The sequence below is a fragment of the Pezoporus flaviventris genome, unplaced genomic scaffold, assembly GCF_033815535.1.
Source record: "Pezoporus flaviventris isolate CSIRO_AGI_PZ_B2104156 unplaced genomic scaffold, CSIRO_AGI_Pfla_v1 ptg000100l, whole genome shotgun sequence".
NCBI classification, from domain to species: Eukaryota; Metazoa; Chordata; class Aves; order Psittaciformes; family Psittacidae; genus Pezoporus; species Pezoporus flaviventris.
This window is the reverse complement of record NW_026892648.1, coordinates 2634516-2647860: the sequence shown is the minus strand read 5'-3', so window position 1 is coordinate 2647860 and position 13345 is coordinate 2634516. Positions and strand designations below refer to the sequence as shown.

Genomic DNA, 13345 nt, shown 5'->3' with positions numbered 1-13345 from the left:
ACTTCTGCATCACTTGGAGTTCTTTGCAAAGTCACACATTGTTTCTACTTATTTCATTCTTTTATCTCTCACATGCTAATTAAAAATGAGATATCCACTATCAAAACCATGATAATGCACAAAAAAAAAAGAGAGCTATATGTCAAGGGGAAATCAGGTTTTAAGACAAGATTATGGCTTAACCCTGTTTTGTGTTCCCATACAAGTACAGCAAAATGGAAATCCTGTTTTGGAAACACAGTTCCTAATGAAAATAATTTTTTTCATTTCTTACGGTTGTTACTTGACAATTGAGACAACTAGCTACACAGTCAGCATGACTTGCTATATTTCCCCTGACTTTCATTATGGATGCATCCACCACCACCCTGAGCAGCCTTCTTCCAGCATTATGAAATGTACCTGAAACTCCAGAGAGGTAAACTTTCTTTCCTTCTTCTTCTTCACCTCTTCCTTCTTTATTGCCTGAGGTTTTGATTTCTCTTTCTCTTTTTCCTTTTCCATTTTCTGAATGTGCTCCACATAGGCATCATAGATCTCCCACTGAGAGACAGAGGCAGGATTTATCAGGACCTGATTATATGCCACAAAACAGCTATCCTACACCATCAAAAAACATGTGTCCTCACAACAAAAACACTGCCACTGGAATCAGCTGAAGACAGCTGGCTTGTTGCACAAAGAGTAGAGGATTGAAGCCCAGGATTTTTAAAGCTTGATGGGGTATGTCTTACTTTTTAAGAACACCTTATTGCATTCTTGATGATTTATTCCTTGAACACTCTTCTTGGTGCTTTGACCCTGTATCTTTTTTGTAGGACTTTGTGTTTGGTCAGTTTACCAGAGCTTAACAGGAAACATGCATTAAACATCGCTCTATGACATTTCTCATGTGGCGCTGGAAAATTAAATCGTAGCTGCTTAACACAGTTGAAATCTTGGACTCCAACTCTGAAGCATATGATCAAATGCAAACTGAGAGCAGCTTTGTATCTTCTGCTATGCCACATGACACAAATGCCTTACTTGAGTAGATACAAAAGTAATTTTTCTATTTAAGAATTATTCATCAGTATTGGAATGCTAGTACCGTATCTGAAACAGGTACATTACTTTCAGGGCAAAACAAAGGCAATCTAATTCTGACACATAAGTTTAGGAAAGCAGGTATGATTCAAACACAAAATACAGACTAGAGCACTGGGAAAAAAAAATGGTAACAGAAATCTGTAGCAAAAAATCCCTGCATTGTGTTTTAAATTTGCAGGCAAAAATGACATTGAAAGATGTTCCAGACATCAGGAAGATGACAAAGAAGATGTGATAAGAAGAGTAGGAGGAGTAGAACAGAAAACTTCGAAATAAGAAATTGTGAGCATAAGGAAGAATAAAAGAAAAAAGAATTGAGGTAAAAAAGAGTTTGTGTTAAGATTTCATCTTGTATCCACTCAAAAATCCAGCAGACTAAAAGGAAAACATGGGAAAACTTTTAATTTTCAGACATTTCATGCAGAACTTAGGTGGGGTCCAAATTCATGAGTTTGTTTGCTTGAGTTTGGTCCAGTAGGTTAACTTCAGCAACAGCCTAATTGTCTTAAATAGTTCTGTTCTCCCTAATTCTCAGGTCATCAAAAAAGAAAGGAAACTAACTGGAGGGGAGGGAGATCTTAGGCCAATTACTCTGTGATTTCAAGTTCAGGAATAGACTGGGTTACAAAGACACCTTCGCTCCGCTTCCTATCAGTTTTCCATAACAGCATTTTTTAAGTTGCTTCCATTACCTTATACCTTCCCCTGTGGTACACTAGGTAACAAATACCAGTTGGGTACACTACTTTAAGCAGTATTTGCAACACAGTGACAAACACAAATACATGTTGAAAATATCTGTGAAAATTAATTAGCAGAATTGGCTGGATTGCCTTTCCAGTGAAAGATATAGCATATTTAATGTGTAAAATAGCATGCACATTTTTTTTACATTTTTAAGAGATAGAGGAAATATTATATAATTCTTCATCATTAATCAATTGGCACATTCCCATTACACAAAATAGAGCTAAGTCTATTGCAATAGGCTTAGTGTGGACCTTCCACATTCCTAATGCAGTAGGTCTCACCAGTTTCAGCTTCAGGCTTAGAAACCTGCTTTCACATACAGCTGAACTTAGACAAGGTAAAAAACACAGTGTTGCACACATCAAATTCTTAACAACTTTCCTAAAACTTCAAAGAACCTTCTTGAAATCCCAGCTGTATGAAATCCTCAGAGTTCTCCACTCTCTAAACACAGTGCTCAAAGTGGAGCTAGCATGCAGACGTGTCCTAAGCACTATTTCTTTGGTGGTTTTTTGTGTATTTTAGTCCCCGTTGATCCTGCCTCTGATGGGATCAGCTGATAGAGGTGTCCTGCAGCTGACCAGGTATTAAATTCTGGATCACAGCTCCTCCTAAATAACCAGCTCACTCACCACACAGTGATGGGAGATCTTCAGCAGCAGGACAGTCCCCACTCCAGAGAGAGCCATGCCCCAGAGGAGACAGTGCCTGCAAGCTGCAGTCCACCTCTTGCTGAGTCCAGAATCATGCTCTCACTGTGGTTTCCCCATTTTCACTCATTTAAGAGGGCCACACTAGTTTGCTCTCAAATTTAAGCCAAAGAGCAAGGCCACAGTATGGGATTTCATTCCATTGCAAGGAACGTAAACATAGCAATTAGGTTTTTCCTTTCTCATATCTCAGTTTCATACATAAACTCTAAAAAAACTTTGAAAGAATATACCTGGTTAACAGTGGATGAGAAATCTTTACAAGGTGTAGGCTCCGACTGACACGCTTTTTCCTGAATAAAGAACAAGCATAAAGAAGTGTAATCTTTGCATTGAAACTCTTTTCAGTGACATCTGTGGAAACAGCCTTCTCATAGCAGGTAGTTAGATTAATATTGATCTAAGATTAATTCAACATCCAAATGACTCCTAGAGCACTGCACAAACATTGTAAGTGATCATGCAATTACAAATAGATTTACTGGTGGACCAAAAGATTGTTCTTATTTTTTTTCCAACATACTTAAAAGAACTAATTTCAGTATTTCATTCTGAAGGAGTTGAAATGGCTTCTTTCATTTTACCATTTGAAACAATCTGCTACTGATTACAGTATCAGCTATGATATCCCACCAAATTTGAAAAGTTTTGACCTACATGTTAAAACCCCACTTGGGTACAGCAGTCAAAGCAAAAGAGTTGAACAGAATGATAACCTATAAACAGTCAGTTTCATGTTACTTAAATCATATTTTTATCACCCTTACATAAACATTCTGAAATAAATGAATATATTTCTGATACTTTCATTTCATTGAGCAGCATTTTCGTTCGAAAAACTGTTGTGTCAGGACATTTTTAAGAAGCTGCCTGTAGTAGTTCACTGACCTCTGAAATGGAGCAGTCTCAGAGGTGGAAACTGCACATCCTGTACCCCATACTGTGGCACTTCACAGCTACATGGTCTATATTCTGCTTTCAAATGCAGAATCACACAGCGGCACGTGCGCCTCTCCCAGTAAAATCAATAGGAAGAGAACATGCAGACCTGAGAACAGAGAACTAACAAATTCAGTGGCCTCCACAGGGGATTTTGAGCTGCAGAATCTTAGCTCAGATTTTGCAGTAAGCACCCCTCTGTTGGACAAACTCTCCTGAGATCCTCCATCTGTCCTAGTGGGCAAAGATGGTATGTCTTCAAGGAGATAGTAGCTCCAACAATAAAGTAACTCCTAGATCTCTCCAAGCCCATCAGTTTAAAGACATGTCACTTGAGGTATAATAGCTGCAAGAAGGCAGACAGGCTCTCTGGGGAAGCTGTATGTACTCTGATTCCAGGGCAGCAAGCAAAATAGGAGAACTTTCTCTCTGCAAGTTGTATTACCAATTCAGAAAGCTCCTTTTTGAGCACTGAACCAGGGGCCAGCATCACCACTACGGCTCAGTCAGAAGGCCTGCTGAAGACACACTCAATGGGAGTGGCTGCAGGCTCAGTAAAAAGCTTGGGGAAAGTCTAGGATCTGTACTGATAGGAAAGTGCATGCATCGAGACGGAGCGAAAAGTCCCATGTAGCAGCAGTAAATATTTGTCGTACTTACGCGAGTCTGTTAGTGTAGTACCTGTGCTTAATACAAGCACAAATACCATTATCCTTTCAATTGTGTGCAGTTCTGGTGTCCTCAACATAAAAAGGACATGGAACTGTTGGAACAAGTCCACAGGAGGCCATGAGGATGATCAGGGGACTGGAGCACCCCCCATATGAAGATAGGCTGAGAAAGTTGGGGCTGTTCAGCCTGGAGAAGAGAAGCTGCGTGGAGACCTCACAGCAGCCTTCCAGTATCTGAAGGGGGCTTATAAGGATGCTGGGGAGGGACTCTTCATTAGGGACTGTAGTGATAGGGCAAGCGGTAATGGGTTCAAACCTAAACAGGGGAAGTTTAGATTAGATATAAGGAGGAAGTTCTTTACTGTAAGGGTGGTGAGGCACTGGAATGGGTTGCCCAAAGAAGTGGTGAATGCTCCAGTCCCTGGTGGTCTTCAAGGCCAGGCTGGACAGAGCCTTGGGTGAGATGGTTTAGTGTGAGGTGTCCCTGCCCATGGCAGGGGGGTTGGAAGTGGATGATCTTAAGGTCCTTTCCAACTCTAACTGCTCTGTGATTCTGTAACATAGGAGCACTTCTATCCCTGCTCCATGGGCAAGAACTGAAGTACAAGGCCATAAAAGAACTCTCTGGCAAAAGGAAATTGAATTAATGGATTCCAAGCCCTCAGCTACTACCCTAACCACTGCTCTATACTTTTGCAGATGATAAAATAGATATAAAAAGTATTATATCCAAGTAGAAGTTTAAGGATTTACAGTAGCAGCAAAACTTCTTTAGGCTGTACAAGAGGCAAGAACTTTCCTGTCACCATTTTCATCACCCAGAATGTTTTACCACAGTAAAACACTGTTTCTTCCTCCTAATACTAGCTATAGAGATCACAGGATATGAAACAAACACAGATGATCCCAAAGTAAAGATCACTCAAGTCACTCAAGGAAATAGCAGCATACCCGCAAAGGGTTGTTGAGTGTCCTTGAAGCTCTCTCGGTGAAGTTGAACTGGTTTGCAAGCTTCTTCTCTGGCTTTTTGGGGGGAGGAGCCTCTTCATCCTCCGCTGCCTCAGCTACTTCTGGTCCTGACTCCTCTGCCGTTTCCTCTCCCGCAGCCTGCAACAAAATAGAGCAGTGACTCCACCCTGAAAGAACCTGACATCTCTCTCCTTCTTCAGAAGCAATTCTTCTCAGACGGCTCCAGTTCTTTTGCCTAGTAAGTCAGATTATAACTGAAGATTCAATATTTAAGATGGAAATTAGGAGACTTCCAGCAATTAGAGCAATGAGGTTCTGGAATGGTATTCAAACAGGAATATGGAAAAACAGGAATGGAAGCTACTTAAAACAAAGCCTGACATAAGCAACATAATACATCATGACTGCCTTTCCGAAAATGGACTTAGAGATCAGGAGACTGTGTTAAAATCCCACTACCTGTGATTTCATTTCCTTGCTAGACAGTGAGCTTTATCTGAAACTAGTCTGAATTTGATTCAAAGGCCTGACACTGTGTGGATAAGAACAAACTTCTCACAGCATACTCCTTTCCTTATCAGCCAACTGCCTTTAAATCAAGACATTGCTTAACTCATGTTAACTCAATGTTTAAGCGTTCGACACTGTCCCACATGACACCCTTGTCTCTAAATTGGAGAGACATCAGTTTGATAGGTGAACCACTCGGTGGATAAAGAACTGGCTGGACGGCCGCACGCAACGAGTTGTGGTCAATGGCTCAATGTCCGGCTGGAGACCAGTAACGAGTGGTGTCCCTCAGGGATCGGTGTTGGGACCGGTCTTGTTCAACATCTTTGTCGCTGACATGGACAGTGGGATTGAGTGCGCCCTCAGCAAGTTTGCCGATGACACCAAGCTGTGTGGTTCGGTTGATACCCTGGAGGGAAGGAATGCCATCCAGAGGGACCTTGACACACTTGTGAGGTGGGCTGATGCCAACCTCATGAGGTTTAACCATGCCAAGTGCAAGGTCCTACACCTGGGTCGGAGCAATCCCAGGCACAGCTACAGGTTGGGCAGAGAAGAGATTCAGAGCAGCCCTGCAGAGAGGGACTTGGGAGTGCTGGTCGTTGAGAAAATGAGCATGAGCTGGCTTCAGTGTGTGCTCGCAGCCCAGAAACCAACCGTATCCTGGGCTGCAGCAAAAGGAGTGTGACCAGCAGGTTGAAGGAGGTGATCCTGCCCCTCTACTCTGCTCTCATGAGACCTTACCTGGAGTATTGTGTGCAGTTCTGGTGTCCTCAACATAAAAAGGACATGGAACTGTTGGAACAAGTCCAGAGTAGGGCCACAGGGATGATCAGGGGACTGGCGCACCTCCTGTATGAAGACAGGCTGAGGAAGTTGGGGCTGTTCGGCCTGGAGAAGAGAAGCTGCATGTTTCTCATAGCAGCCTTCCAGTATCTGAAGAGGGGCTATAGAGATGCTGGTGATGGACTTTTCATTGGAGACTGTAGTGATAGGACAAGGGGTAACATGTTCAAACTAAACAGGGGAAGTTTAGGTTAGCTATAAGAAGAAAGTTCTTTACTTTAAGGGTAGTGAGGAACTGGAATGGATTGCCCAGGGAAATTGTGAATGCTCCGTCCCTGGTGGTCTTCAAGGCCAGGTTGGACAGAGCCTTGGGTGAGATGGTTTAGTGTGAGGTGTCCCTGCCCATGGCAGGGGGGTTGGAAGTGGATGATCTTAAGGTCCTTTCCAATCCTAACTATCCTGTGATTCTATGATTCTATGTAGTTATGCTTGCTGCTTTCACCCCTCCACATTTTTTTTCACCAATTTCTCTTTCAGGAATGGACATCCTTTGCAGGACGATTCCAGATCCCCTCAAATTACACTCTACCTTGATATAATATCTGCATAAAGACAGAGCTGGTGTGAGAGACCTCATCCTCCTACATAGCTTCTGCATACTGAAAAATGGCAGCAGGATCCTAGTTGTTCAGTAGAATCTGAAGGATCTCACCTACAGCAGAGACATCTCAGGCATAAAAGAATCAATCACAGAAGCATCTCACCAAGCCCATTTTATAAGAAAGGCATGTAAAATCTGATACTAAAAATAAAATTGACAGCTCTTTGATGACTATGAAGAATTACCTGAGTATCTCCTGTGCTTTGTTCATCTTTAACCTGTGTTTCTTCAGATGCTTCTGCAGAAGTCTCAGCAGGAGCCTTTTCTGATGACAAAAAGGATAAGTGAGTAGGTCCAGGATAATAGGATGTATTATCCCATACTCCACAGATCTTTCTATCTTCTGAAGTATTAACACACAGATGCATCCTTTTCTCATTAGACAACACAGTAACCAATTCCTAATTTGGAAGCTGATTTTTTGCTTGAAGCCATGGAAAGAGACAATGTTATTACCAGAACAAAACTGCAGTCATTCTGGCTGTACTGAAATAAAAAATCTGATTTCAACTCAAATCAAATCCTAAATCCAGTTCTGACATGAATAGTTGTCTCTGGGTATCCAATCAGCTCTGGACCTCTCTGCCCTCAAAAAATGGTTGGAATTTTATGTAACTGTGAAGAATGCCTTCAAGGCATGTAAGAGTTACAGCATATTTTGTTCTTGTTTATATGGATCAATATGTATATACTAGTCTTGTTAGAGAATGGTGGATGTCAACATTCCAATCACAGTCTTGAGTGTGTAGTCATGCTAGCACCAAGCTGCTTGAAACTAGATATTTATGAATCTACAAAAAACATTGCCCACAACAATAATCCGTGCTTTCGTGGCATTGAAGATCCCCTACAGCACTTTGTCCTACTTCAAATCATCATACACATTTTGTTGAGTGTAAAATAAAAGAGGTGCTGACCCTCAGAAGCTGCAAGTAACAACTTCTCCCAGGAGCTTATCCTGTGTTCTCATTGCGCCTGACAGTTACCACCTTGAAAGTACACTCTTTGTGACACAACTTCTCTTTTTGCAAAGAACAGAAATACAAGAATATTGCTAGGCAGTACATCTTTCCATGCTGAAAATTCAAACCTAAAACTCTTTACTAACAACAGAGCTTTTCAGCCTCTGATTAAGGTGTCTTTGGACTGAAAACTTCAGAATGGTGATAATAGCCCAGATCAAAGGTCTAACTAGCCCAATATCTTGTATCCCACATTGTCTAGAAGGAGATGTCCCTGTTAAAGTGTGAAAATTGGTGAAGTGTATCCCAGTTTCCTGTATGATCACCCAGCCTCCAAACATTTCTGCTTTGATACTTTAAATCATGTCTGAAACCTTCAAATCAAGCTAGGGAGTTTAGACATTTATGTTCAACTAATGGTAATTGAAGATGTTTAAAAGACAGTAAATAGCTCTGAAAGTTTCAGTGTTAGTGTTTACATGGCTCAGAAAGCATGCACCATTTTCTACACAGCAGCAAACATCTGGCTGATTGTTTTTTCTAGTTTTGTTTCCCAAGAAGGATGAAAGCCAAAACAGGAGCTGTTCAATTCCATGGTGATAAAACATGATCATTCCCTCATGTTTAGTAACTGGCAACAGTACCCAGTTGAAGATTATTGTGGCTTCAGATAATAAACATACCTGCTCCAGTGGTTGATTTCATACTCTGTCGCCTGCCTTCATCTGAATCTTTGGGTATCAGGTTTCCATTATAAGAGAAGTGAATGGCCATTTGATTCACATGGCTTATTTGTTTGTATGCTCGTTCCTACCAAGAAGAAAAAAAACACCAAAATCAGAAGAGGAAAAGTATTTTAAAAACAGAAATACTGCGTAGACCAAATTGCTGAGGCTAAGAAGATCCATACTGATAAATATATGTTTGCTATTTGCATATTTACACTGAATTTCTTCCTATATCTCTCGACACTTGAGAGCCATAAATTAAAAATACCACAAAAAGAAGCAACAACATGAGACCTCTAGTTCCCCAGCACTGTAACAGCAAGTGAGTTTAAATATAGCTCTAATCGACCTCTACTACACACAGCACTCCGTAGGAGACTCTCATGTCCTTTTGCCCTGAGATCCCAGAACATGCTGTTGTAGCTACACAAAAGCCTCACCATATGTAGAAAGCAACTCTGACCTGGGGATAGTACAGGCTCTTACCACTGTGCCCTGGTTACAAGCACTGTACTAATTCAGCTATTTGATGTTAGCTTGATTGGCAGTTTCTTGTGGACCATTGTACAGTGCAGGCAAGCACCTGGTCTCAAACCACCTATTAAGATTTTAAGCTGCAGCTAAAAGTGATCAGAAGCCACTGCAGACCACAGATGCTTCAATAGCTTCTTCTTAAAAGTATGACTGCTTTCTGTACCAATCACAGCATAGCACCAAGTATAGCACTGAGCCCACTCTAGTCACTGTGCAGGATTAGAAGTTACGGATCATCCATCACCTGCTTCTATCCCATGAATACAGAAAACATCAACTCCAAATGGAAGATAAAGTGACCTTATTTGTTTCCACAAAACTGATTTCCCTTCCCTGGTGATCTCATGTAATGGTTGGTCAAACTAGTTACTGTAGCAGAGGTAAGACAGGCCCAGGGATATTCCACTTGACTGTTCCCTACCTAAGGTTGTGAATAATCTAGTGCCAAAGATGAAGGAGCTGTCCCTGTGTCCTTTCTTTCAGGGGGTGTAACCCTTGCAAGGGAGGAGTGGGAGGTGAAGACACGGTTCCAATCTCCCCCTCCCACAGCTTGCATTGATGTTCATGCTACCTGGAGAGACTGCTCCAGGGTAATGCAACATATGCTGTACACATACAGACATGAAGGTGTGACTCTTAGATGTTTCCTGGCAGTCTTTCCTGCACCCTCTCCTGCCCACTCCTACTCACCAGGAACAGAGCTTGTCAGTGATTTCATAAAGCACATTTCTGAGCTCTCCTGTAATTCAAACTGAATCTTAATATGGGGATACTGAGGTATAACTGTCTTACAAACTGAGTAAAGCAATGCCTTTTGTCCTCTAACCACCACAGAATAGAGAAAGTTACCGCCTGAGATTAACTGTACTAATTATGTTCACTGCCAGATCTAGCTGAATAATTGTTATACCCTACTTATGAATTAATACATCAATGCTTTTATACTTTTGCCCTCTGCAAAAACCCTTTAAGAACCATTGGCAGCAAATATGTAACAAGATGAAGTCACATTAAAAGGAAATTTACCTAGTTATAAATCAGAAGTAAACACAAAACCATTTAACTGCAAAAAATGTCATTGTGATTTACAGGTCATGCCACACTTACTTTAAAGCTGTATCTGACGATATTCTGGGGAGCATGGGGATTATTAGCTTTCAGGACGCGTGTAATTTCCTCTTTTAATTCCTTTGGAATGGAAAAAAAATACTACTGTAAATAAAACTCCACTATTAATACAACATACACAATACAAAAATCAGCAGGTTTAGGGTCAGTTCTATGATGTTCCATTTCCTGCAGATACCTCATGTACAGCTGATGCCTTCACAAGAACAATGCTTGCGGCAAAGCAAGCTCAGAGTGGAATCCAAAACAGTCATCTGCTTCCCACCATTGTATTTCAATGGGCTTTCTTGAATCTTTTAGCTGACGTTAATTCTTATCTAAGCTATGTTAGCTGCATTCTATAGGGCAAGGAAGCTCATCAGTGCCTTGAAGTGTACACTGTCCAAAAATGCATAAACAATAAGATCAGTAGCAGTGCTCGCAGGATTGACCACTGCAGACAAAATGCAGTACTCAAGTTAACTATTTTCACTACCTGAGTAGGGGGAGGTGTATCTTCCCTTTGAGAACACTTGAAGGACAGGAAGCAGACTAGAGTTTTATATGGCAGTGGAAGAGAGAGCCAACTGCAGCTGAAATGGTGACTGACAGCAATAGTACTGAACCAAGCTGACAGAAAATGGCCATAAAACTGTAGAACTGTATATCACACACAGACACCTGAAAAGCTAAAAGGTTGGGTCTGGGGTCCTCCTTGTCTAAGTGACGCCTTTGCCCCATTCCCCTCTTGGATTAATTCCACGCAGTTACACTGCCTTAAGGCCAGAACTGTGATTAAAAGCACATTCTCTGTTTTCCTGCTGAAAGACATTTCAGTTTATGCAGCAGACACTGTACTTCAGCAAGTACAGTTTTCATCTCACAGGAATCCCTCCAAAACTAATGGGTAAGAGGTAGGCTTCATTTTATAGAATTTTGTATACATCTCATGACAGCTACAGGCACTGTTTTACTCACAGCCTCAGTCAGCTCCAGTTGATCAGGGGGTTTGACTAGAGCCTTTACTCCTGCCCCTGCATCTGCCACGTCTCCTGCTTCCGTGGAGACATCGTCATCCTAGCAGAGGAATGACAAACCCATTAGTACAACTCCCAGAGCAGCACTTCTCCAGGCATGGAACAAGGAGATAAAAGCAGCATCCCCCCAACTCATCTGTACTTTGAGCAGAGCAGATAACCCCAAAAGGCAGGCCCAAATCTGAAGATTGTTGAATGGCTACATTTGATGGCAAGAGTTCAGCAACGAGGAGCTGCTGTCTGGAGATAATTCCTGGCCTGTAACAAAACTGGAATAACTCCAATAACAAAACTTAAGTAACTGTACTTCAGTTTTGATTTAAAAGTTGGCAATTCTGTTTCTTTTGACCATATACACCCAAATGAGTCATACCTTAGGACTACTCAAGGGCACAAGTCAAGGACCTGCAATTACTTCCGAAGGGCTATTCTATAAGCTACACTTAGAAACTAGTTTGAGATACAAAGATGCAGGGATGGGGATCCTGGAGGAATGTTAACCATTTTCTCATGAAGGCCAGCAGGTCTGCATTCTCCCAACACAGAGAGCTGCTCTCCTTAGGCTGTGTTTGGGTTGATGTCATGGTATGATATCATTAACAGGAAAATGAATCATTGCAGGGATGAATTTCAATTAATTGTCATCACAGATAAACTGCCAGAACACAAAGTTGCTGATTAAAGTGTTTAACTGCTCCAGGCAAAATTTATCCCTCAGTCAGAAATGTGTCATGGGTTGATTTAAAATAAATCAATCATTCTTTTAAATACAGTTCTCTCAGGTCTGCTAAACATTATAGAGCTGGCGGTGAATGCCGGGAATAAGTGAAGGCTGGTTGCAGGTACAGAGACTGGACCCAGCAAAGCTTTGCTATCTGCAGAGTGCCACAAACATAAATAGCACAAGGATGTGTAAAACCATGCAGTGGCTGAGAGAATTCTGCATATGCCAGGCATCCAGGGAAAGTCACAGACTGCAGCCTTTTTCTTCCCTAAAGGAGCTGAAATGAGGCAAGCTGTAAGGAAGGTCAGGCGCTCTAATACACGAGAGATTATGACGGCAGAACAGTTGTTTGTGATTTAATGCTCCCCACCTGCTTGTAGGACATTTATCATTCACAATTCGATGCCAACTAGATCAGTGGCTGTTTTCCCCAGTGAATCACATAAAAAGTGTTGTGGGTTTAATGTTTTTATTTATGATTTTCATTTAAAAGTAAATGAAAAGGGTCAAAAGAGGAACGTTTAACAAGACTGTGATTTGTTATAAGAAAGTGAAAAGCTGTTTATTACCATGTCTGTTTAAAGACACGTAAACTGTCGTTCTTCCATCCAAGCCAATACAGCAAAATAAGGGGAAGGTAGATTAAATATAGCTATTTTAAGCATTTATTTGCTCAAAAGTAAAAACATTATAATAAGGATTGTAATCAAAAAGTTACTACCTTTTTTTTTAATGTTTGCATTTCTATGTTAATTAAGTGAATATGGGATATGTTTTGATTTTTCTAAATCAAGCAGTCAGTTTTCTCACCCTCTCCAGCTGATATTTTGGAATTTACACCCCATACATTTTATTTTAATCTTTTCATATTGCAAATTACCTACATTGTACTTTTGCTTTAGCTGCCACTTTTATTCTAAAGTGCTGGTGTAATTCCCTTCTCAGTGGAAATCTAGAGCTTCCTAACCTTATTGCTAAATCAATTGGAATGTTACCAATTCCATAAAACAGGCCATTGTTCGGACTGCATCTAGTTTTCACCTCACAGATAAAGAATGAAAAAAACACTTTTTGAGACTTGTGGATTTGTGGATCTTACCCGTTTTTTAGCTGCCGCTCTCAAAACCCTTGGTAGTCCTGCCCTTCCTCCTGAAGGTCCACCTTGGCC

The 13345-nt window shown here is 41.2% G+C and overlaps 1 protein-coding gene across 4 annotated transcripts in view; it reads right to left on the bottom strand.

Moving 5' to 3' along the window:
• Positions 1-13345, bottom strand: part of DNAI1 (dynein axonemal intermediate chain 1) — a 153879-nt gene that overhangs the window by 129198 nt on the left and 11336 nt on the right. For 3 of the 4 annotated variants that reach the window (XM_061477139.1, XM_061477141.1, XM_061477142.1), the window contains exons 2-9: positions 13277-13345; positions 11395-11493; positions 10417-10497; positions 8731-8857; positions 7271-7350; positions 5111-5266; positions 2783-2842; positions 403-543 (exon numbers count right to left, since the gene is read on the bottom strand). In XM_061477139.1, the coding sequence (XP_061333123.1) occupies positions 403-543; positions 2783-2842; positions 5111-5266; positions 7271-7350; positions 8731-8857; positions 10417-10497; positions 11395-11493; positions 13277-13345 (813 nt within the window). The remainder of the gene's footprint in view (positions 1-402; positions 544-2782; positions 2843-5110; positions 5267-7270; positions 7351-8730; positions 8858-10416; positions 10498-11394; positions 11494-13276) is intronic. The other variant, XM_061477140.1, reaches the window with a different exon arrangement.